Source organism: Odontesthes bonariensis, chromosome 5 (assembly GCF_027942865.1).
Source record: "Odontesthes bonariensis isolate fOdoBon6 chromosome 5, fOdoBon6.hap1, whole genome shotgun sequence".
Classification (NCBI taxonomy): Eukaryota; Metazoa; Chordata; class Actinopteri; order Atheriniformes; family Atherinopsidae; genus Odontesthes; species Odontesthes bonariensis.
This window is the reverse complement of record NC_134510.1, coordinates 21,948,228-21,973,916: the sequence shown is the minus strand read 5'-3', so window position 1 is coordinate 21,973,916 and position 25,689 is coordinate 21,948,228. Positions and strand designations below refer to the sequence as shown.

Sequence of the window (25,689 nt, the reverse complement as noted above, 5' to 3'; positions counted from 1 at the left end):
GCGAAGCTGATGACATGTCCTTCTACAAATTCCGTAGTTTTAAAATGGCGGAGCAACATGGAGACATTCATTGGAGTGTAACACTCTTATGTACATTCGTATGCTGAATATAAAGAATATAAGAACACTGCACTTTTGTGATGGAGGTAATTAATAACGATTGAGGTAATACTTGTGAATGATAAGACTCAAATTTGTTAATAGACAACGTGAAATATTACACATTATGGCTTTAAAATTATTATTTTACAGTGTTCTACAACGAAGAAAGTCGAAAAGAAAACAATGCCACTGTCAAGACCAGGAACACTGTCATCAATGATGCTGCTGCAGTATCTGGAAGATGAAATGCTTCGTGTGTTTCTGTGTTTCACGAAGTTCGTGAGCCAAGACAATTCAGTCAATAGAGTGAGAGTCTCTGCCATCTTCTTTGCCTTCACGTATCTGTCCCATAGCTTCTTCCACACATTCTTACAGAACTCTCCCTCTTTCCCCAAAGTTTACATCTGTTCTGTTTTTATATTTTTGATCTGTTCATATTTTTTATGAATATTTATATGTAAATATTAGCATTTTTGCTCAATAGCTTCCAGGTCATGTGATGAATTGACTCCAAATCAGTTTGGGATAAAGTAACTACACTGGCTGCATGAGATGCACCTTTTATTTTTACATTTTACATCTGTTCATAATTTTCAATAACTTTATACACAGTAGCTCATCTCTGCTTTAAATATCACATTTTTTAAATTTTATTTTATTTTGAAAACAGGAAGTTGGTACACGCTGCAGTCGTCCTCTCCGTGTGTTTACTGTAAAGTCTGCAATACGAGTGCACTTGAAATGTTGGAGTGTTTTGCGAATGTATGTCGACAGAAGCAACTTTTCGCAACGAAATTTGATATGGATCACCAGTGCACACCAGTAACCACTCCGGTGAGTTGATGATTTTGAAAACGGACGTTTCTGGTGCTTTTACGGACCTTTTTGGACATGCACATGACTTGCCATTCTGAAGCAGGTTGAGATGAATCAAAATTAGGCAAATACCGGAGACAGCAGTAAAAATAAAAAAAGCGGTGAGGGGGGTTCTAAAACATTGCAGACGACTCAGAAAAGAGGCTTAATGTTGAAAATACCTCAGTTCTCCTTTAAAACTAACTTCACTGAAGTCAAACTGTGAACTCGTGGCATGGAGAGAAGCCACCAGATGGCGCTAAAACACAACAATTCCCCCGGCTGTTTGCACATAACATGACATAACATGGCATCTGATGAAAATATGCAGTGTTGGAGATGGTGTCATGCGGTTTAGCCAGTCAGGTCGTTGAATGAATCATTAAACTATGAGTTTCGTGGAAAAAGTAACTGCCCGGGATTTTGCAGACCAAGGAAAAGTCGCATGTTTGGAGCTTGCTTTGCATTTTATCTGACAAACTTTCACTTTAAGAAGGCGCGCCTCCGCTGCGGTGTGTTTATTGCAATCCTTAAAGTGGCACATGATAGCTGATTTGTGCGTGGCACGAACCTACACACATTTTGTCCAGTGTGAGGAAACGGTTTAGCGAGACCGATCCAGGGAGCGTGTTCCTGTCGCCTCTCTCTTTTATCCAAAGCAGCGGCGGCAACCTCCAGTGTCTGACTGCGGGAGCGCGAGCCCCTGAAGGCGCACAGTGAGCGGAGGGAAACCAGCGATCAGCAGATTCTCACAGGCGCGTGGTGGGCTCGGGGTTTAAAGCAGACATGAAATAATCAGCAGTCACAGCCGTCAGAGGTGAAGCACGCTGAGTGACATGGAGGCACCGCCGGGGACGAGCTGTTGTGAGCCCACCGTGGACAGACGGGAGTGACACTGGTCGTGAAACTGGTTGGGATGGCAGCATCGAGTAACTCCAGCCTCTCAGGTTCATCTATATCCTCTGGTAAGAGTTGACATATCCCACATAGAGGAGACACCGCATCTTTGCATTTAGGATGATAAAATCAGTAAACAGCTCCTGGTTATTATTGTTATTATTGTTTAATTTGACAGGTTTACCATCATGCTTGTCCACGTGTTTTGATTTTTTTTTCTTGCTTTCAGTAGGCTTTAGTCAAACTTTTGAGAGAGAAAAAAAAGGTCATTTAAACCCTGTACTTGTGCACCACAACCAAATGCACCATAAAATGGAGCATCTTCATAGGGACCTCAGCTGGCTCATAGGTGCTGAGTAACACACGCCTCTCATGAGAGTGTCTTCCAGACTGTTGTGATTTAGGATGAATGATGATGGAGGAGCCTCTGTCTGCAATAACTGGATGCAGCAGTGGAAATGTTACATGTAAAGGAGGCCTCTTTTTGTGCTCAAGGATTATAAGGTTCCAAGAAGCAGTCAGTGTGACGCTGGCTTTGGATGTTATTGTTAGATTGCCAATCATTTTCACAAATCCCTTATTGACTTTCCACTTGGCTGGCTTTGAGGATTATTTTTGGCACATAGTAGTCGCCCCCATTTTCCAAAATGCAGCTCCAGGCCGAGATGTTTTCTGACAATGTGAAAAAACTCAAACATGCCGCGGCGCAGTGACAGTAAAAGTCCAACCAAATCCCTTTTGCGTAGAAGGCGGTTTAGTTCAGTGATCTGCAGCTACATTTACCTTTTCGCACAGTTAGCAGACAAAGCGTTTTTACAAGCGAGGGACACACTGGGGTTCAGTTTTCTCAGAATGGGAGGAAAGAGTGGGTTAGCGGCTGTTTAAATACACCCTGAGCAAAAGAGCAACACCTTGCTCTACTTGATAAAGTGTGTTCCTCATGTTTACCAGGGCTTAAAGTTCAAACTCCACTCTGTCACCACTGGTTAATGCAGAAGCAACCAGAGGTGTGTGTGTGTGTGTCATATGGAGGGGGGGGGCTGCTTAGTAAACCAGGAACAGAACTTTGATGGAAACTCACATTAAAACATGTCCAGAGACTTTTTCCGACTACAAAAGATTTAAGTGTAATATTGCATGGAAAAGCTTTATGTAAGCTGCATAGCACACACAGTGTTTGTTTTTCTTTCTTACTGTCTCTGCATCCCAACCAGACCACACAGCAGCGTCACATTTCCCAAAGCGCTGCCCAGTGGGCGGGACAGACGCTGGTATTCCAAGCTGATATAGCCTGCGGTAACCACATGCCTCACAAAGCATTATCTCATGTGTACATTTCAGAGAACAGCGCTTGACCGCTGCTGCTTTAAGAGGAAAGTCTTCTCTTTCTGTGGCATCGCAGGGTTGTCATTACTGTCGGCCTCTCAACATAATTATCAGAGGTTACAAGCTGCACTACTGCCAGGGATGGAGAGGTTGTCACAAGGGTGTTATTATTTTCGTGCAGAGCCCTTTGGCAGCCAGACACTACATTTGAATAATCTTGTCTATGAGGCATATGACTCAAAAATGGATCTCAGCTAAAATCTCTGCTCCATATTAGGTCATATGTTTTGGCTGCCGCCATGGGGATTTTAGTGTTGCTGCTTCTAGTGAGAGGTCTATCTTGTAATGTTTTTTTTTTTTGAGGCTGTTATTTGGGGCATAGTGTGAAAACAAAGTTCATCCAACTGGTCTGTGTGAGTAATCAAAGTGTCACCGATGTTAGCTTTTGATGCTGAGTACCGACAGAGTCCTGACTGTAGGCAAGCATCATGCACTTCCTGCACATTATCGTAATGAAAAGAAAAGTGGAGCACTTTATGTGCAAATATTGCAGTGTACGCATTAAAAACTCTTAAATGCATCCTCAATCCACAGCTGAAAATATGTATATACATCCTGGTGAAATGCATTGTTGCAATCTCTTCATTTCCCACCGCTAAGTCATTTTTATGGCTATTTGTCGAGATATCGAGACATTCCTGCACATTCTTGGCTTGAGTAAGCATCGAAGCCCGTACTGTACCAGCAGAACACATTTTTGCCAAACTGCTCCAGGAGATAAAGGTTCGGAAAATAAATCCAGGGATCGGCCATGCAAGCATGTCGTCAGCTCCAGGCCCTAAATGACAAAGTTGGTCAGGAAGGCAGAATTACAGCCATGTTTTCTGCATGGTGCAGCACATATTTCTGGCAAATGCTGCACTTCACCTCTACAGCCTTTCATTACTTCTATTTGTCTTCCCCTTCAGCGTAAATCACACGGCACTGGATTTGTTCCATGTACACTGATCGACCTACAAATTACCTGCATGTTTTGCTGCATAAGAGGGCAATTTGGTCCCCCAGGTAGTCTACTGTACCCTGTCATTAATCATTAATGCAGGATTGATAGCAAAACCATATGCTCTCCGTGGCAGACATAAGGAAGTGTCAGAAACAGGTTCCCAAATTATTATTATCATAACAGTTAATGCTGTTAACAGCATTTTTTCCCTGAGGATGCCTAACCAAGGGGCACACAAACACACCTCAGAGAGGCAGCCTCAAACCTGTCACACATTCATCTGGTCGGTCAACAGTGTGAAAATTCTTGTTTTGAAACTGTGCAATACACAGATGGTATCCCTGCTGCCACTCCGCTACATCCAACTGACATCACAGTGTGTTGCGTGTGTTTGTGTGTGTGCTCGAGGCCGGTCTGTATGTAGCACAGTTAAAATTCAGTGTGTTATGCCAGTCATGTATATGAGAATAAATCTGATGTGAGACATAAATGCAATGAGACGGTCAATAGTCGAGCGATCAATTCAAATTCAAATGGATTTTCATTGCACGATCCGAACAAAGTTGTTCAGATGCCTATTTCTAACCAAACCAGGAGTAACAGTGAGATTCTATAGAGTGTAATAAAACCAATGGGATGCGTGTAACGTGGAACAAATTCAAAAGGGGCAAATTCTGTCCTACAGATAATAGTTCATTCCAGCACAGACTTTTTGGCTTTTTCATTATCAACAGAATTGTTGAAAAATTGAAAGATTTGCAAAGAAGGATCGTTGCTGGCAGAACAGCTAAGGACTAAAAATGAACGAAAAGGATGTGTTTTTGACTATAAGCGTTTGAGTGGACTGATAAATGTTCAATATACAAAGATTTGAGCGATACTGTAGCAGCAAACAGAGTTAAATAATAGAATTCTCTCACCAGAGATGAACATCACTCTCAACTGTGGTTTTGTCATCATTTTTTTATCTTCTTGTGGTGCTGCAGGTTGATTATCAACATTGCTTTGTTAAAGAAACAAGAATGACGGTCGTGGTTTTGGATTTTTGGTTGATTGCTTACTGTTTTATTTTTCACCCGTTTTCATTTAACTTTCTGCCTTTGTTGGCTCCACATATTCAGGTAGCTGACTAAGACACAACCGTCTTTTTTTTGGGAGACGCAGAGAAAGTATTCTGCTTCTGTCACTATGATCCTAAAATATTATAGATAAGTAGCAGATCGTGACAACTACAAACTAACTTATGGATACATGCAGCCACTACTTGTGACCGACGGCATGGATGTTTTTATAGTTAGAGGATTAACTCGTGCCCCCTGCTGTGTAAATCTGTAAAACTGAAAATAATCAGATTAGATTACCAGGATTGTAAAGTTAGAAACATGATGCAGTTACATGAGAGCTACGCAACTTGCTGTTGAAACAATCAACTCTGCATTCTGTATAATTACTGTTTCATAATCCGCATGGAGCAAATACATTCAAATCTTCGTAAGATATTATCATACTTTTTTCAGCCATTTAGTATACAATATATTGGCAAAAGTTTTCGCTCATCTGCTTTTACACGCATATGAACCTAAGTGACACCCCATTCTTTTTTGAGGTCAGGACTCTCTGCAGGCCAGTCAAGGTCTTCCACACCAAACTGGCTCATCCATGACTTTATGGATCTTGCTTTGTGCACTGGTGCGCAGTCATGTTGGAACAGGAAGGGGATGTCCCCAAACTGTTTCCACAAAGTTGGGAGCATGAAATTGTCCAAATATCTTGGTATGCTGAAGCTTTCAGAGTTCCTTTCACTGGGACTAAGGGGCCAAGAGCAGCTCCTGAAAAACAACCCCAAACCATAACCCCCTCTCCACCAAACTTTACAATTGGCACAATGCAGACAGACAAGTATCGTTCTCCTGGCAACCCCAGACTCGTCCATCAGATTGCCAGATGGAGTCCAGTGGCGGCGTGCTTTACACCACTGCATCCGATGCTTTGCATTGCACTTTGTGATGTATAGCTTGGATGCAGCTGCTCGGCCATGGAATCCCTTTCCATGAAGCTCTCTACGCACTGTTCTTGAGCTAATCTGAAGGCCACATGAAGTTTGGAGGTCTGTAGTGATTGAATCTGCAGAAAGTTGCTGACCAGCATCCGCTGACCCCTGTCTGTCATTTTACGTGGCCTACCACTTCTTGGCTGAGTTGCTATCGTTCTAAATCGCTTCCACTTTGTTATAATACCACTGACAGCTGACTGTGGAATATTTAGTAGCGAGGAAATTTCATGACTAGACTTGTTGCACAGTTGGCATCCCATCACTGTACCACGCTGGAATTCACTGAGCTCCTGAGAGCGACCCCTTCTTTCACAAATGTTTGTAGAAGCGGTCTGCATGCCTAGCTGCTTAAATGTATACACCTGTGGCCATGGAAGTGATTGGAACACCTGAATTTTGTTATCTGGATGGGTGAGTGAATACTTTTGGCAATATAGTGTAACATTGTGCAATCAGCTATTGTTTAGTCTTGTTTGGTTCTGTTAGTGTCTGTTGCTCTTGGGTTGTCATCAGCCTTTTTCTGAGCTGTTAACCATGTACCCAATATACCTCTGAACAGGCTGAAGTTTTACATTTTCTTTTTCTACATGGAAAGAGCAGATGCTATCTCAGGGGTATAGAAGTCCTAGCTTGATCTTTATTCATCACATATTCTCTTTTGTTGCCGAAGCAAGCACCCAGCAGTAATTATAGTATTGAATGCTTCTGACTGGTGAGCAATGGAGGACAACACAATTAATAGTTGTTTCTTCGGGGGGGGGGGGGAGCCCTCTGGCTGCCCCAGAATTCTAAATTCTCCATGATCATCAGATGCCACACAAACCACTTAGAAATTCTTTTTCAAGTTCCTTGGATTTCTGTGCGCTCATGTGCACGTGTGTGCACATATATGCGAGTGTGTAGCAGGGGAAGAGTGAGTATGTGAAGCAACCCCAAAGAGCTCTCTTTTTGTGGCCGAAGCTGCTGCAGAAATCTAGACTGAAATGCCGTTTGTCATTAATAAGAATTAGATCGGAAAGAGAGTATTTGGCAGCCAACCAGGTGAAATCACATTCTTTAAATAAGCTGCAGTGAAATAAATCTTCCAGACTGTTGCCAGTGCGGTACACAGTGACAAAGCTTCAGCCTTAGGACAATGCGTTCAATCCAAGCAAGGCAGCTTGGCCTTTCATCAGCCAACAGACCTTGAAGGCCGTTTAGTTGTATTCGAAGCAGATATTGTGCAGTTTTCAACAGCATTTATTCGAAAAACATGAGCCTCTCGGTTGAGTTGCTCTCTATAATTTTTTCCAAGTGATTTAGCTTGTGATCTTGTGTAACTGAATGGTATTGAATGGTAATGAATCCAGCTCTTTTCAAAGAAGATGTGCTTTTGTGATGAGAGGCAAAGATGAGCTGTTTTTCTTTTTTCTTTTATTAATGCTGCAGCTTCCAATCAAACTGCTGCTGCAGTGAGCAAAGAGAACAGCAAGAGGGAAAGCTCTGGTCCCCTGATCCTAAAGCTGTCAGTTAAACAGTCAAAGATAAAACTTTAATACAAGCATTTAATGATGCAGTTTTAAGATTGATTCAATTTGAATAAGTGGTGAGTGTCTCAGTGAAACTATCCGGACCTCAGTGCTCATAGCCAACATGTGCTTACTGGTTTTAATGAACTAATTCCCGTCGTTGTGCTTGATTTCTTACCCTCTGGCCAGAGAGGTGTGGCGCTGAGCTGCTGATGAGTACAAAGGAATGCTTTACGTGAGCAACATGTATCCTCTGGACCAACATGACTCATTGTTTATCCATTAAATCTTTCTGCAGAGATTCTTAGCAGAGATGAGTTTTTCGCATTTAATAGAAGCAGAACAACGTGTCATCAAAGCAGTTATTTTATGCATATTGCATGTAGCATTACATGTGCCTGTGATACATGAAGCCCACCAGGATTGACGCTGCATGACAGTGTTCTCCCTATTGTCTCACTGTGCTTGGCATGCAGAGGGTTGTGCTGTGGCCAGTGTGTAAAACATACTATTCAATAGAAATGGGCCGAAATGGAATCTAGTACACATGGTGTTTTCAGGTGTTTTCATGAGTGTGAGAGCATCTGAAAAAAAGGATTGTTGTTTCTTGTTACCTCCACCAATCGTAGGTCTGTCACATTTGTTTTGTTTGTTTGGTTTTGTGTTCTCCGTACAGCTTCAGGCCACATCTGAATTGTTTCTGAAGCTCTATATTTGTCTCCGAGACCACACAAGTGACATTCGCTTGGGCAAAATCATACGTTTCTATTCCATAGGAATACAAGTATACCGCATACTCCCAAAACTGGTGTTGTCTTTTAAAAAAGCATCTGTGGTATCATATAACATCTTGAGCTTTCTAAATGGTGAACCTCTTGTCATGTCCATGATGAACATCCTCTGTCTGGTTGACTTCTGGCCACGTACCAGCGCCTGTGTTGGGGCTAGCTTGTGAGACTGTTGGATTCCCATGAGTTTTGCAAAATATCAGTCCTGAAAGAATCTATTTTGTCAGGCCCCACGCTACCTGTCTGTGGCCAGAATATGTCAGTGTAATCAGTGTCTTATACCTGCAGCTACAAATGGGATTGCAGTGTGACATGATGGCGGGTCTTATCTACTCTCCATTAGCTATGTTTTGTTGTTCTGACTGATTGAACTTAATTTGTGACAGACGATTGTAGACAGATATTTAGTCAAATCGCCTACTTAGCATTTTTAGACACTGTCTGACCTGTCCCTGAATGATTTCTAGGACTAACTGGATTCTCCATGCAGTTCATTTGCCCTCTGATTCCTGCCCAGACCTTTATTAAGCTTGGCATGGCTTACGTAAAAGATTTTTTTTTTTTTTTTTTTTGAAGCATAGAAACACTTCCAGAAAGCCTCTGAAGCATGCGGCACAGCGCCCGAAGGAATGACAAACATTGAAACATTGTCTTGAGTGGCCGCTATCAGCTCTAGTGGTAGTTTCGCAGCCGTAACGTGATGCAGCCACAGTCCACAGTGGAATTCACTGGGCAGAATGAGCTCTTTATCTGCAGCAGGAGTGGATCCTGTTTTAACCACTCTGTTCCAGTGTCAGATTTCTTCCGTAGCAGGCCTAACAGTCTAGAGAGAGCTTTCCCATGTTTTTCACAGCCTTCATAGATTCTCCTACATGCTTGGGAAGGGGTATAGAGTTAGTGTCAATCTGTAACCTCGCCGTTAGAAGCCGCCTTTCACACTTGACCTTTAAATGATGAATTGTGTGAAGAAAAATGATTAAAATCATCCAACCAGGAGTCATACCTGTTGTGTGACCTGTTGTGTCATGGGGGGTGCGGGGGTTGGGGGACTGGATCCCAAACCAGCTGACAGACAGGGTACAACCTAGACATAATGCTAGTCTTTTACCAAGGAAAGAGAGCGACAACTTAAGCATTTACAACTGCCTCTCAACCTGTCATGTGCCGCTGTGAACTGTTGAAGGAAAGCAGAGCACCCAGCAAAAGCCCACACAAGCACAGAGAGAGCATGCAAACCTTGTGAAGAAAGGCTCCATCTGTCAGACATGTTTAAACTCACATCCTTCTTTCTGCCAAGCAACAGTGGTCAACACAGTGCCACCATCTACAAGGGTATCCCTAAATCAATAGAATTTTGTTATGGGATGCAAAAGCAACCTCATTGTTTGAGTTTGAGGCTGAATTCTTGTCATTTGAAACAGCAACCTGGCAAAAAAAAAAAAATCTGAACACAACGTCTAGTTTATTATGCAAAATATATTAATTGGAAAAACTTCCAAATCTGTCCCTCATTATATTGAGTTGCTCTGTGACCAAACATTGAGAAAACGTCCTTGAAATGAGAAATCGGTTGTGCTGACAAGTCTCTGTCATCATCATTCCTTACGAGTCGCAGATTGTTGAGGAAGTGAATGGCAGGACAACATATTGCTGCATTTATGACAGTCAGAGGGAAGTATGTTGTCAGATTATTAAAAGTCATTAGAATAAGACAGTAAACCATGACTTGCTCTAGGGCGTTCGCTCCGTCACCTTTTCTCCTAATCTTGAGCTAATGCAAAAGCCCACTGTCGTGTAATCCCACGTGAGTGTTCATATGATCCTACTCAGCCACCACATTCCCCAGATGCGGGGCTTGCTGTGTTTACCTCTCTTAAGTTTGATTGTGCTCTTATCTCAGCAAGGAGATGTTGTGTTTTCAGGCTCCTGCAGCTGGTTAATAGAGATCAGCTGTGCGCAACACAATGCTTGGGAAAACAAGTGCACGACCATATTGACTGTCCTTGAAGTACTGATTAGAGGTGCCTTCATTGGTGCATTTCAAGAGGCAGCTGCACAGCGGGAAGTCATATGCATAATTATAACAGTGCGATAAACAGCAGTGAAGTAACCCCAATGAAGGGCTCTTATTAAAACCACTGGGGAGGAGAGAGGAGTTTTTAATTAGAGAAGTCTATAAAAACTACTGTGAGTTCATGACAGAAGCCTGTTTTTGTGTGTGTTTTACAGACCCTGATGATTATCAGCCACCCATATGGAAGTCCTACTGTGAGTAATTAATTCATTTTAATACTAACAGTGTTTTAACGTGATTTTGCCCTTCAGTGTGCTTCTTTTAAAAAGAGCACACACATATTTGTGGTCTGTAGATTACGCCGACAGTTTTTTTATACTTCGACAAATTAGGTCTTGGCTACACACATGTGCACAAAAGACAAAATCTCAAACACACTTGCCCACGTTACACATTTACACCTACACAAACACAAAGCCGTGGATTCCTGTTCTCTCTGTAATATAGGTTACCAGCAGCCAGGAAAACAAGATTTTCTACCTACAAAGAGGCTCAGCGAAAACAGGGTTCTCAAAGCACCCACCTCATTATACAGAGTTGTTGTCAGGTGGGAGGAAATGATGGGGCTCCACAGAGTAAATTTGATGCATAGCTCAGCAGAAATCCTTCTAGCTGTGCTCGTCCGGAAATTGAGTTTTTTACCTATTTTTGATTTCTTTTTTTTTTAAAGCTAAAACTTTTCCTGTTATTGAAATTCTAATTCTTATAATCCCCCAACAATGTTCCTTTTCTGAAGTCTCCCATCTGACTCCTCTGTTCCTCCACTGAGGTATTTTTAGAGGTGTTGGTGTCACAGGAATGGATGCTGTCCAGATCTTGCTAGGTTGGCTAAAGTCAGCCTGACATAAGATGAAGATTCACAGTCAGGAGTCTTTCTTCCCCTGCCTGGAGAATCTGCTGCGGTGAGGACTTAGCTCGGCCTCATGCAGCGATTTCTGTACTCAACAGCGAGGAAGATGCCACCTCTCACAGTGGCAGCATCCTGAGAGGTGGCATCCATAAGCATCCATAAGCTAAAGGCTCCTTTTGTACCATAATACCTTTGCGCTCAGAGCTTTGGTCAGAGGCTGAAGTCTGTTTAATGGAAACAATGTTTCGTGTTCAGCAGCGCTCTGTATATAGATGCTGTAAACCACATTTAGTTAGTTTTGGATGGCAAACCTGCAATATGCATGCAGCTACATCTTGCACTGAGCAGCACTGAGCTGTTACAGCTCAGAAGAGCAGACAAGCTTCATTAACATGCATGTTTCTCTAACAGTGTACCAGCTGCAGCAGGAAGCCCCGAGACCAAAGAGGATCACATGTCCTCAGGAGGTCAGTACATCTGTAAATTTTAGGAAATCGGCTACTGTAGAGGACTAGAGAGTGTTCGTGTTTTATTATTCATTTAGCCAAAATATGTTCTCATTTTCCCATATTTTGAATTTAACCACCCAGAGTCCAATAAAGCTGTTATAGATCACAGCTGAGAAACATCCATTTCAGACATGTGAGGGATGATAAACCAAATCCAATTATTTGATTCAACCTATTATCAGGAGCAAAGTAATCATTTAACTATGGTAACTTATTCTGACAGGTTTGCACACTTTAGAATCGACTGCATGAATCACAGACACAAAAGGTTGTGTGACAGTGGACTCTAATGGAACACTAGGCCAAAAATACTGCTGACATACAGCACAATTAATGCACAAGTCTCATCTGTGTGTTTTCATTATGAGTCTGGGATTGGCAAATTTCTAGTGCTGAAACACCTGCAGGGCCCATTTATTTCTTTTTATTTTACCTTTATAAGCCAGTCTGCCTCACTGTGTCTGGAGTTTAACTCTGGAGTTAAACTGATTTTGCTCTTTGAGCCTGGAAAACATTCACAGAGAAACGATTGAATCTGGCAGCTGCAAGCCAGACCGATCAGTACCAACCTGTTGGGGAGTGACTGGCTGCTTCTTTGAACACAAGCGCCTCACGAGTGGCTGTTTAAACTCGGGTGGTTTGCCACGGCGAGGAAATAAGTGTGACCGAATTGTTCATTCTCACCTAAAATTCACTCAGAAATGTATTCTGGTGTTTTATATTCCAAAACATTTACTCTGGTTTTTCAGCTGATAATGTCGCAGGCGCTTTGTTGGCTATGTTTACATGCACAGCAATATTAACCTGTTTAAGAATTTACTCTTAATCGGACACTGCCTTGTAAACAGCATTTTCTGATCACATTTTCCCAAATAAGGTTAAATACTTGAGCAACAATGGAATTGAGCTATGTGCAGCATGCCAATCTTACTCTGTTTTCGTGGCATCTTGTAACACACACTGCTGCTTTATACAGCATGCTCTAGGCTTCCGAGTTGCCAGATTTGCTTCTTAATGAATTATTATTATTAATTAACCCTATTAATTACAACTTTGTACTTTGTTTTTTTTAGAACACCATTGCATGTTTTGGGCTTGTTGCTTTTTTCTGTCACGAGATCTGGCATCACCGGCTCTGGTGGAGTTCGCTGAATGCATCACAGGAAGGCTGCAGTAAAAGCAAGACACACTTTTTGGGAGACCCGAGTTGGCCAGAGCCCCATGTTTTGAGGGATGTTGAAATGATTAGATATGATTAAGACTTTGGCTGGATACAAACACTGAAGTTGTAACGCTCTGTGACAAGTAAATGGGAATATGAATGGAATAACCTTGCTACAGCTACCTCAACTGGAATATGGTATTATTTAGATGAAGGTCAGAATATCACTGTGCATGTACACAAAGCCTGTGAAGTTGCCAGTAATCTGTTTGTATGGCTTCAGCTGTTTCTACTCCGTGATCTGTTGGTGTATGAAAGGAAGGTCTGGATAATGAAAAAAAGTTGATATTTTTTTTCTATCTACCGATATATCTATCGGTAGATAGATATATCTATATGTGTATTGTTAAATTCGGGGGTTGAAATATGCTTTTAGTCATGTCTTTAACAACATTTGCACAGATTTTGGTGTGACGCGCTTAGTGTTAATTTCTTGCAGCTGGCCTGCTGTTTTCCTGCGCTGCCTCTCGTTTATCTCTCCACTCTGTGATTTGACTTTATGGTTTGCGAGCTGTGAACAGACGCAGGGGCACAGATGGAGATTATCTGTTCTGTGCTGCAGAGTCCTTTATCTTTCACACAGGCTTTAAGAACAATTTGTAAAGCTATTAAATAGAGCTTTCATATCACATTGCCACAGCCAATATTTCTTCCTCTGGTTTACAGATGGAGAGCAGACCCAAATACTATGGCAGAGAGTGAGTGTAACCTAAGTACTGTCATTATTTATATGCCTTTCAATTATTATTACTGTAGTGAATGCTTGTGTTTATCATTACTGTCTGCTGTCAGGTATTAATGAATGTAAAGGAGGGTGGATGCAATAGTTTTTCTTTGGGTGTGCGTTTCTTTTTGTGGATCTTAACTTTGTTTTATGATAATGTGACACTGCAGGAAGAGTTATGCCTGCATTTTTTTTTTTTTTCAGATTTCATGGTTTGATCTCTCGAGATTATGCAGATGAGCTGCTGGCAGGTTCAGAGGGTTCTTACCTCATCAGGGAGAGCCAAAGACAGCCTGGGACACACACCTTGGCCTTAAGGTACCATCACCATCAATATGCTGCACAGAAGCATTGAAACTTCAACTATACCAGCAGCCCTCATTCAGTCTCCAACTTTTTCTCAACGAATTCAAACTCTGCTCATCTCTCTCTTAACTCCTCTCCACTGCTATATCCATGAAATCTCGATCCAGGTTTGGGCACCAGACGCTCAACTACAGATTGTTTTATGATGGGAAGCACTTTGTTGGGGAGAAGAGGTTTGAGTCTGTCCATGACCTGGTGACAGATGCCCTCATTACTCTTTACATCGAGACCAAGGCAGCGGAGTACATCGCCAAAATGACCACCAACCCCATCTATGAGCATCTTGGTTATACATCGTTGCTCAAAGACAAGATGGTGCACAGACTAAGCCGAGGACGCACGGAGCCACGCAGGGTGACCTTCCAGAAGGATGAAAGGGTAAGTTTAACAGCTTCTCATGTCTCCAGATATTGTATTTTTTTTAAGCACTTAAATATTTAGATTAATATCCATAAAACAAGTGCAGTACATGATGATAACCCCAAATATATAGCCAGAAACATAAGGAATATTCAGCTGCAAGAAGAAGACGTCCTGCAGCAGATGGTGCAGACCCCCACAGAGCCCCGATCTCAGCATCATGGAGTCAGTCTTTAATTACATGTGGAGACGCATGATGCTGTGGTAGCTTTGATCCATCTTTAAAAATCTGCAAGATTAGATAGCTTACTTGCCAACTACCTTGAAGCAATGTGCACAAATTTGCAAGTTTGTCACATAAAACCTTTAAACAGTAAGCTGCTGCACATTACTGTGAATGGAACTGGGTGAGTAGGTCATCATCCCTGAGAAATCAACTTTGCAATAGAGAAGCTTTTGTATAATGTAATGTTCATCATTAGTAAAGTTGTTTAAAAAATACTGCATGCTTTCATGAATTTCTTACTTGAAACCAAATTTGAAGTTAATCCTTCATTGTTTGTTTTTTTTATTAAAGAGAAAACAAAAGTACGTCCTTGACCAAAAACCATTCTGCAATCATTCTAAAACAGCAATAAGTCTGAGTTTTTTTTAATTTTTTTTTTTATTGATCAGATGTTTAATAGTGCAATATGTTTATTTCACGGGGGACTTTGATTTTGACTCCGCATAAACACTTTGATTTTGATCTACTTCCGAGTTCTGCTGAGAGGACACTTAGTCCTGTGAGTGAGACGTACATTGTCCCTGTAGCCTCTGGGTGTGTTCTCTGCTGCCATGCTTCACTGCTTATACTGAAAGGTAATGATGACCGAGGGGACTAGGACTTTGCTCTGCCCGTCATCCGTGTCAGACACTTTGAGTTAGACACATTTTACATTGCTCTCCTTGGCACTCCTGAGCTGTTGTCTGATTAGAGTCTATGAATGATTAATCATTGAGGAACAAGGAATGTCGGTTTTGTCGCCGGAATAAAAGATGCACCTCCACTAGGTGGCAATCTTCAGCTGTTTGCTCCTGTCTTCTCAGAGTGCTGACAGATTCATGGCAAGCTCTTTTCATTAACAGATGCTCATGTTTTCTCGGTTCTCTCTTTTTTTTTCACGAGCTGTATCCTTGATGTACCTCTCAGCTTTGATTCATTGCTTTGGGGATTTTTTGACTTCAAAATGTCTGCCTGTAGTTTGTCACGCAGTGACAGTCGGTGACAGACAGATGACAGCCTCTGCCAACAGGAGCATCATATGCAGTATTAATATCATCAGTCGTAGGTTTAAAGAAATGATTGATTTTATGGCTATCGGCCAGTCAGTTGCCTGTTGAGTCATTGTGACTTAAATATAGTGCTGCAGATGCTGCCTGTAGGAAGCCGTTAGTGCCTTCAGAGAATCTTTAAGACATGCAAACTAAGCTCTGCTTGCTTAAAAATAGTGCGCCATTGACAACATTCCTCTGTGTTGGATTTGCAGCTACATTTGATGTTTTATGGATTTCTTTTTCAAACAGCCTTCCTTTGGCAGATAAATGTGGATCATATCTTTTAAAAAATGACTGAAACCGGCATCTATTCCTCATTCCAGATTTTCACTTGAGGATCTCTGTCACTGACAGCTGCGGTAATGGCAGACTGCGTTCGAAAAAGTCACCTGCCCGTCACTTCCAAAAGAAAAAGCTGTCTTCTGTCAGCTCGGAGATCGCATGTCTCAGATGCAGAGAACCTGGCCCCTCGGCTCGCATCTGTGGTCGCTTTTTGAACTTGGTGTTTACCAATTACACAGCCACACCCTGAGACCTTACAGCCACAGAAGCCCCACTGTAAAGTCTAAATTCTCGCGTATTTACTCAGGGTCGGGTTGATACTTATATAATGCCACGACTGTGAATGCTTGTGTAATTAAAATGCTCCTAGAAGGTGAAAAGTGGTGCTTGGCGAGATCAACCTCTTTAGTCTCTTTGCATGAGCAGGAGTTTGCACAGTGGCTAAAACCTCTGCCTCATGGCTCCTGATACTCATCACACTGGTTTAATCCCACTTGCAGGCCCTGGAGATTTTGAAAAGAATTGCTGTGCTTTCTGTTCTGTCCTGAGGTTTGGTGCATGAAAATGAAAAATGAATTAACTTTTAGTTGTAAAACAGAAAAAGACATACATTTCCAGTGTTGCTAATACAGACAAAAGTGTCAGTTTCCCCCTTTTTTTCTCTTTTACTGCTGCTCTCACAGTATGTCCATTTTTCTGTCCGTTATGTTGTTAGACTTGTTTTGTTCGAGTTGTGCACTGTTGTCTTACTGTGCCGTTCTCCTCTCAGTCCACTCAGCTGTGTTCTCACAAAGCCTTGCTGGAATGAAAGAGCCAAGCTACTGAAAAGAAGCCAGAGCTTGTTGTGTGGACTACCTTTTGTGTCCCTTTCTTTCCAAAGCTCTTCTTTAAGAGACAAGAAGCCATCTGCCAGCAGACAAAGAGAATACACCCCCCCCCTCCTAAAGGCTAAAATATCTCAGAGTTCTCTGTACCTCATTTGTCCTCTCAGACATTGTAGAGGAGATTTGTGTGGTATGTTGTGTGCAGGACTTGTCAAAGAATGCCACAGTGACAAATATCTTCACCTGTCCTGTCAGTCTTGTAGAGTCAGTTTGCTTGTGCCGAGCAGACAGAAAGATAGTTGGTTCACAAAAAGTCAACACCGTTTTTTGACATTGTTTCTACGTCTTATCACCCCTTCAGCTGCCAGACTTTTTGCTTTATCTCAGCCTTGCATTTGCCCTATGGGTATTTTCTCTGTGCTTGTACTCCAGCTTTTTATTGTCATAAATCCAGCGTTCACTGGCCATGAAATTTTCTCCCCCCGGTTAATTAATCAGTTCATCTTTATTTTTGTGACGTATTCCAGCTGTTGTGAAATAAAGATGCTGGTTGATAGGAAATCTTGCGTATATTTATTGTTTGGCAAGTCATATGACGTGCAGTTGCTGTCAGTTTTTTTTGCCTTATTTCAGTGCATCAAGCCATGTGTGGATGTTTACTGGGAGTACTAATCCAGCGTGAACATAGCAACAGCCCCCCACTAGCAAAAAAACTACATGGCTTCAGACCCGCAAAGGAGCTTGCTTTGGGGTTTTACATAGATTTGGGCACTACCGGATTATTCCCCGTGTTGGATTATGGTAGTAATCCTTCCCAATCTCAGTTAATGGTCTGGCTCTGCAGGTTCTGCCAGACAACTGGTTGTGACAGGCAGAAGTAGTCTGCAGCCAGAGTGTCTGGAAGATCCAGTTTGGACGGCAGTGTGGGGAATTCCACCAGCAGACCGACATAGCTGGAGGTCAAGATCTGTTTGAATTACGACGACACAGCCTCAGCTCTGTCAGACCGGACAATCTTGGGTTTGTCTTTGAGCAGCCGAGTGACCCGTTTAGGAGACTCTGCTGACTGAAAACTGCTGGGAATGGAGTATTATCTCTGGCTGAGTGAAATGGAGTGTGGCCGGAAGGCAGCGTGCTAATGGGAATGTGCTCTCTGTTATAAAGAGGGCGTCTGCACTATTGATCCTGCTTTAGAGAGCTGTTGAGCTGTGCGAAGCGGTCCTGACAGCACTTCTCTCTCAACATCCTGGCCCCTGCCATCTAGGACTCTGTTCTCTCTCTTTCTCTCTTCCTTTCTGGGCGTGTGAAAGAGGAGCATTGTTTGAGGCACACTCCTGCCCTCAGGCCGCCCACTACCGGTCCTGTTCCCGTGCTCTTCTTGCTCACTGCTGCCACTGCATTCAGACCAGATGCAACCCTGTGCTGGTTGTCATCAGTCGCCCTCCTGGGTCAGAGGGGAGCGGAGCGTAGCTGCTGCCACTGCGCTGGGCTGTTGCCGGCAGCGTCTGGTGCACAGCACCCACGTTCCCCCTCCACACCTTACACAAGAGGAGTTGGAGAGTATCTGGGAACCCAACCAGTCAAGCATGGAGCCAGAAGAAAACAGAGTTGGTTTAGGAGCGGAGATGATTACCCATAAGGCTAAAAGACACGAGAGGAAGCGTCAGGAGCTACTGGCTTTGGCTTTGGGAGTCAAACTTGGGACTAAGGGCACTCTTCTGTGGAAGCCTATTAAACTGTTGGCCTCTTGTCCACAGATCTCCTCTCCTCTGGTGCGACGGAGTGCCTTGAAAGACACACCTGAGAAGCTGTGTTCCTATGAAAAGATCCACAACTTCAAGGTGAGCAGCTTTTTGTTTCACACATGAATGAAGAAAGAATCAAAACAAAAGACTGATGGCTGAGTAACTGTGCACAACTCCATTTATCTTCTTATAACTTTAACATTTTCTTTTAGATAAGACGTGTCGAGCTTGTACTGTAGTTTTCTTTTGCTGTATTTTTGTATTCTTTAGACAGATTCATACAGAGAAACATGTTTGCCTGATGTTTGTCTGCCCTATCACAGCCCGCAGTGTGTGCTGCTATTGTAGTTGATGTGAACACATCCAGCTGACACTCATATGCACTCAGGGGAACTAATGGATGCACTATACCACAATCCGTTAAAAGCCGAACTCTTTGATTAGCATCGATTTTAAAGCCTTTTTTTTTTTTTCAAGTTACTGAATGTTTTTTTTTGTTTTTTTTTTAAACAAGAGTGTTACCAAAGTTGTTTTAGAGTACCGGTACCTCTGCTTTGGAAACTAAAACACAGCTATGGTTTTGGAAACATACAAAAGAGAATTTGGTGATACTTTGCCTCTGGGTGTCTCAACATTCTTGGGTTTCAACTAACAGGCAGGTTATAATGAACCCCAGCTTTTGTTCCCTCGTCCTTTGAAACCGAACAAAAAAACTTCCCCTCGCCACCTGCCACATGCTTTCTTCACTCATTAGCTCCCTGGTACCTATTCAAAGTACCAGTGAAGGTGTGTGTGTGTGCTTGTGCACCTAACTGCGACTCCTTTTGTGATCGTATCTGTGATCTTATGGTGCAGAGTGGATGTACATCTGTTATTTTGACTTTCAGGCTCGCTCCTTGTGCCCGCCTGTATCCAATTGCCCAGCAACAGATGCCAGACACATTGTCGCAAATCCTTTAATCTGCCTTGTATATACACATATGCTCTCATTTGGTGAGGGGTTGTGTAGTTTGGGATCACAGTCCAGTACATCAAAGGGGAGGTCCAGCTCTTTGAATTGGGCACTGCCTTACATGATATGTCTGTAACCACAGGTACATACCTTTCGAGGGCCACACTGGTGCGAGTACTGTGCCAACTTCATGTGGGGCCTCATCGCACAGGGTGTCCGCTGCTCAGGTAACTGTACACTACAGCATGAATACTGCATATCATGGATTACGGGAAATTATCATGTCACATGGGATTACAGAAATGGTGTATGATCTGTGGCTAACTCTGTCTTGTCATGCATGTTTCAGTTGCACAATCTGTCTGAAAAAAAAAACTTTTTCCTGGTATATTTGGGACAAACGGGGAGGGTCGGCTGATAGAGCGATCGTGTTCCAACCGGATGGTTGGCAGTTCGATTTCCAGTGTGTCCGCGTGTCAAAGTGTTCATGGTTCAACACACTGAACCCCATTATTACCCCTGATGTGTTCATCAATGTGTGATTTTATAGAAGAAGCAGTGCATACATATATAGAGTGCATATCTATGATAAGAAGCGCTGCATTAATGTCTTTAGAAACACATTTATAAGCACTTTGTAGAACCTAAACAAGGTTAAAAAAAAGGTGCTATAAAATTGTGGACCATTTGTGGACAAACAATTCCACCTCCTCCTATCAGTGACTCATCAAAAAAAACCTCAAAAAGCACTTTTATATAATCACCGCCATGATTGCTGTCCACTGTTTGAACCCTCTTTGATATGAAAGCAAATGCATGCTTTGTGATGCATCAAACTGTAAGTTATGTGAAGAAGAATCTGCAAAATTTTGCCACAAGCAGCACTAAAGTGGTTAGTAAGCACTTGAACTTCTAGCATTTGTTGATCTCAATCACGACCTGAAGAAAAAACACCTGCTAAATTATGTTGCAAAAAGGACTTGATCACTTGGAGATTCAAACCTTGCACCTTGTGATTCCAAGAAAAGATGATCCAGCAGTGCTCGAATTGTCCAGTCATTTACTATATAGTGAGTCAGCCATTTCGTACCTCTGTTTAAAACTTCAACTGAAACTTTTCATTCACTATAAAGTGCACCCCAGTCTTGTCACTAGTTTATACCTGATGTAGTATACAATACATCAGTCAAAATAGCCCATCATGCACTGTGCCCAGGAACCAGGAGAAAGCTGACAGAGTGTGCTAATGCTAGCTACCACGACACTATCTTAGTGGATAAAATTAGTGTTAAAATGTCAGCATTGAAGGACTTAAATGCAATTATTTATTAATTTTCAGTCTCAAATGTGATTTTTTTTTTTTTTTAATTTAAGACAACTAGGTTTGTTGTACCTTATTTAGCCCAATTCAATGAAATCGCAACCCAGTTTTATGAATCGAGTCCCCAGGTTTTAAAAGTTCAACTTCACACAAATCCATGCAGCCAGTCGAGAATGTGAAGTTGACATTAAGCAAGGGTTCGTTTAGATGCCGTTTTGTATTGCTGCTTTATTTGAGGCTGTTTTTTGTACACAGGGACTGTACGTTTTAACTTTAGATTTGTGTTTTAATACACACACTGTAAGATTAGCCTCTAAAATCATGCCCGCAGTCCATTTCTGCACCTCAGAACCAAATGCCCCGTGTAACTTAGAAGAAACATGTTCTTAAAGCATTGCCAGATCATAGCAAATCTTTATTACTGATATAGCGTGAAATAAAACTCGCTGCATATTACTCCACAACATGAACTCACCACTGAATGTGTTAGAATTGATTTTCCTTTAAAAAATGGTCCGAAAAAAGGGTTTCAATTTAGCAGGGGATCAGATTTCCCTGCAAAATGATCAACTTTTTTGATTTATCGTCACTCTCATCTAACAGTCAGCAGCACGATTCAATTTCTTCCAGTTTCCTGAGCCAGTGGTTCCTGTTTTCAAGATAAGTTAATGTAATCTTGGTCATCACAATGCCATCTTTGTGACCAGGACATGAAGTTTAATGTTTCATGGTCTTGTTGATAATGATAATAAGAATCCGAATAGAACCACTAGGGCCAAAGCAGCTTCATTATTCACTGGACTCCTAATGGAAATTAAATGTCTCAGCCATGATGAAATGCAGGTCAAACATATTGTTGATCAAATATAGCAGCAGAACCAAGCGATTGGTTATGTATTAGAGCTGGGGGCATTGTCAATGCTGTCATGAGTTACGTTCACTGCTCAAAAGCAATCCCCAAACTGATAAAAACACTGGTGGACTGTCTTACTCTCCACCTAAACAGAGTGTTTGTTGTTGAGACATTTTCCATCCTGATAAGCCTGAGGCAATCCCTGATATCATCAGACACCTCGTGTGCTTTGAGAAACAGGAGAGACTTTCCTTTCTCACACTCTGTCCATCCTCTATTTTTTCTTGTATCCCGCTGCACTCTCTCTCTCTGCGAAGGAGGAACCCAGTCAGCAGACCAGCAGGAACCTTGCTCAGGCAGTGAAAACGTCTTTGCGATGAATGATTTCCGAAGAACGCTCCCCCTGTCTATACAAATTGCTCCTTCAAATCCTTTATTCAAAGCGGGGCTGCCAACAAGCAGTCACATCTCTTACCAGAACCCCCCCCCCCCCCCCCCCCCCCGCCCATGCTGCCATGTCCACCGTTATCTACCTTTGATGCTGCACACTGAGACAGCTTAGCTGCAGCTGTGCTGTCTGCCAGTGCAGTTTATCTGGGAAAGCTTTTCCCAACTGCTGTCTTAAGTCTGCTGTGATGATTGTGTTATCATCAGTCGGAGGCTAATCTCTCCCTCCCTCGTGTTTATCTCACTTTGACTCGGCTAGATTGTGGGCTGAATGTACACAAACAGTGCTCCAAACTGGTTCCCAGCGACTGCCAGCCGGACCTGCGCAGGATAAAGAAAGTGTACAGCTGTGACCTCACCACGCTTGTGAAAGCTCATAACGCCCCGCGACCCATGGTGGTGGACATGTGTATTCGAGAGATAGAACTGAGAGGTAGGACACAGTTCACACATTAAACCTCACCCGTTTTTACAGTGAATGTAAAGTTTAATGAGCAAATGTGAGACTCAAATGTGCTCATTGACTTGTGTTGAAATGTAAATAATCCTTTTATTACACCAAAGGCATTAACTTTCTGTGAGACACTGACAACCTCCACGATTCCTCTGCAGGTATGAAATCTGAAGGTCTCTACAGAGTCTCTGGCTTCTCAGAGCACATCGAGGATGTGAGGCTGGCTTTTGACCGAGGTTTGTTGATCACAGATGTCTTTGCCTCGGGATCTCTGTCACTGAAATTATTTCTTGTCACGGGGTTTATCGTTTTGAAAAAGAAGCTTGTTTCAGCTTCAGTACAACACAAAGTCGGGCAGTTTGTTATGTTGGGGCTCGCACGAAAGCATTATTATTTCATTTATTAAACAATTTAACATTTCAATTTACTTTTGACTTTTTCTGCTGTATGGCAACAGATGGTGAGAAGGCTGACATCAGTGCCACTGCCTATGCAGACATCAACATAATTGCTGGTGCTTTGAAGCTCTACATGAGAGACCTCCCTATTCCAGTCATTACGTTCGACTTGTACTCCAAATTTATTCAAGCTGCAAGTAAGAGGCTCTCTCGGGGCTTTTTTTATATCGTTACCGTGTTGGTACTGCTTTGCAGTGCTCTGATACGTTTACTAATGTGATTTGTAGAAAATCCAAATGCTGAATTCAGACTGGAGGCCATCCATGAAGGGTTGCTGCAGCTTCCTCCGGCACACTATGAGACCTTACGTTACCTGATGGCTCACCTCAAGAGGTTAGTTCATTTACAAATCAGCTTTATTTTGGGTAAATTCTTTACAAATACTAAAGAGGAATTAAAAGAAATCTGTGTGTTCTGCAGTTGATTTGAAATATATGTTTTTGAATATATATATATATTTGAAAATACAATTAGGCTTGAAATCCATTTGAAAGGATCTTGCAGGGTGACTGCAAGAGAGGGTATGACATGATAGGTTTTAGTTCTTTTACATGATACTTATTGAAAATAAGAGATTATAGATTGTTTTCAACCTTTTCCTTTTATGTAATATCGATCCGTAATGGTCATTTCAACAGTTTTCGGATTTTTCCTGATTGCGCTCTCCTTACGCACTTGTTTCCTTATGTCCTACAGGGTGACAATGTTCGAAAAGGACAACCTAATGAACTCGGAGAACCTGGGGATCGTCTTTGGTCCGACTCTCATGCAGCCGCCGGAGCAGAATGCCTTGACGACTCTGAACGACATGAGGCAGCAAAAACTGGTGGTGCAGCTTATGATAGAGCATGAAGATGTCTTATTCTAAGGACCGAGGCACACGAGCCTTGTAACAGAAGTGACGGACGATTATTTATTCTGTCAAAGAGGAAATTCAAGCCACCTTGATTCCAATGAAGACTCTGAAAAGTCTGCCAACAAACTGAACTCGAAAGACCCTTTTTCTCGCATGACAGTTTTAGTTTCATGTTGGTTTAGTGTTGATATTGTCTTGTTACTGTAAGCTTTGGGGTTGGATACTCAGCCAAGACCATCATTTTTATATTTTGAAGGGGTCCTGTATTTTTTACTATTTACAGTGCTGTTTCCGCCTCTCTGTAATCTGAAGACTGTTCCTACCTGGTGTAGACTCAGTCACGGTTACAATGCTGTGTGATAACGGATCTGCCATGTTAATGCTCCTACGTGACATGAGCAAATTGTGGGAACTCTGGTTAAAAACGGAATGACGACATTTAGGTCCTTTCAGTGCAGATAAGATCTGATCATGTAATGATCTATACTTACTGTGTGTGCTAAAAAGAAAAAAAAAAAGAAATGAGACAATTGGGCACTCGTGAAGCACTTTTTTCATCAAGTGTAAAGATTTATTTTTTGTAAAGATGTTTATTTTTTGTTGTCACTCTGCATCATTCTTTTGTCACAAGGATATTTGCTAGTGAGAGTGGGGCTTGCCGCCTGCAGCGGTTGGTGGGAGAAAAGGAGAGTCAGCAGAGCAGCAGATTATGGATCTACCATTTTCACTGAATTCAGTGTTAGGTGAGGAGCACACTGGTGGATGAAACTCTGGTCAATGATTTAGTCTTATTGAGTCCTGCAACACATGTCCAAACCTCTTCTGTACATATGCTGGTTGGCAGTGTTGCAGTATTTCAGCGTACATGCTGTAATCTGGGATCAGATCTATTGGAAAAAAAAAAATAATTGTGTGCCCCCCCTCCTCTCCTCCATCTCCTCGTTTTTGATGCCAGTAACATTGCTCGGTGCAGCAGGATGTTTTTCATTTACTTTGCAAACACCAATGCGACAAAAAATGTGCCAAGCATGTTCCTCTCTCACCTCTTTTAATGTGATTATTGAACCCTTTCTACAGATCCATTTTATCAAAGTGTATTTTTGTGACGGTTGCAATTTAAGATGTAATTTAAGAAATGATGATTTATTAAAGGATGTCGAACATGAGCGTATGCAGTGTGATTTTCAACGCGTTACCTCAGCTGTGGAAGTGGTTCTGATGAAGTAAAAGCTCGAGCCCTCGCAGCCTGCAGCACACGATTACTTGGTATGCGAGTTTAAATCCTTTCTTTTAGCTCATGTATTACCTAGAAAGCTCTTCTTCCACTGATCTCTTTCTACCTGTAGGTGTGGCATTTAGCCAAATTCCAGATAAACTGAAGGGGGGGGCGGGGGGGGGGGGAACCACAGTGGAGCTCTTTGTGAGAAAGTTGCACTACAGTCACATCCTGTCTTTCCACTTAAAAGCTCCAGTATCTCCGAAATCTCTTTGTGGTTTCTGAGAATAACGCTTGTGCATTCCAGCTGTCATCAGAATGTTATTT

General features: G+C 42.2%; 1 protein-coding gene across 2 annotated transcripts; it reads left to right on the top strand.

Annotated features, from left to right (window-relative positions):
- The first annotated feature begins 1,301 nt into the window (after positions 1-1,301).
- Positions 1,302-25,312, top strand: chn2 (chimerin 2). Of its 2 annotated transcripts, XM_075465340.1 has the most exons (13): positions 1,302-1,922; positions 10,762-10,800; positions 11,868-11,923; positions 13,854-13,885; positions 14,116-14,229; positions 14,385-14,655; positions 18,818-18,901; positions 19,900-19,984; positions 22,638-22,811; positions 22,991-23,068; positions 23,290-23,427; positions 23,518-23,623; positions 23,987-25,312. In XM_075465340.1, exons 1-13 carry the CDS (start codon positions 1,874-1,876, stop codon positions 24,156-24,158), a joined length of 1,398 nt encoding a protein of 465 aa, XP_075321455.1. In that variant the 5' UTR covers positions 1,302-1,873; the 3' UTR covers positions 24,159-25,312. The 2 variants fall into 2 exon arrangements, with proteins under 2 accessions (XP_075321455.1, XP_075321456.1); XM_075465341.1 differs by lacking the exon at positions 11,868-11,923.
- The last annotated feature ends 377 nt before the right edge of the window (positions 25,313-25,689 follow it).

What these genes read in the sequence shown, in the direction of transcription:
- chn2 (XM_075465340.1), top strand. Translation starts at nt 1,874, where the DNA reads ATGGCAGCATCGAGTAACTCCAGCCTCTCAGGTTCATCTATATCCTCT. An exon ending in CCCAAATACTATGGCAGAGA is followed by an intron (nt 13,886 to 14,115) that starts GTGAGTGTAACC and finishes TTTTTTTTTCAG; the next exon opens with ATTTCATGGTTTGATCTCTC. An exon ending in ACAGGGTGTCCGCTGCTCAG is followed by an intron (nt 19,985 to 22,637) that starts GTAACTGTACAC and finishes TGACTCGGCTAG; the next exon opens with ATTGTGGGCTGAATGTACAC.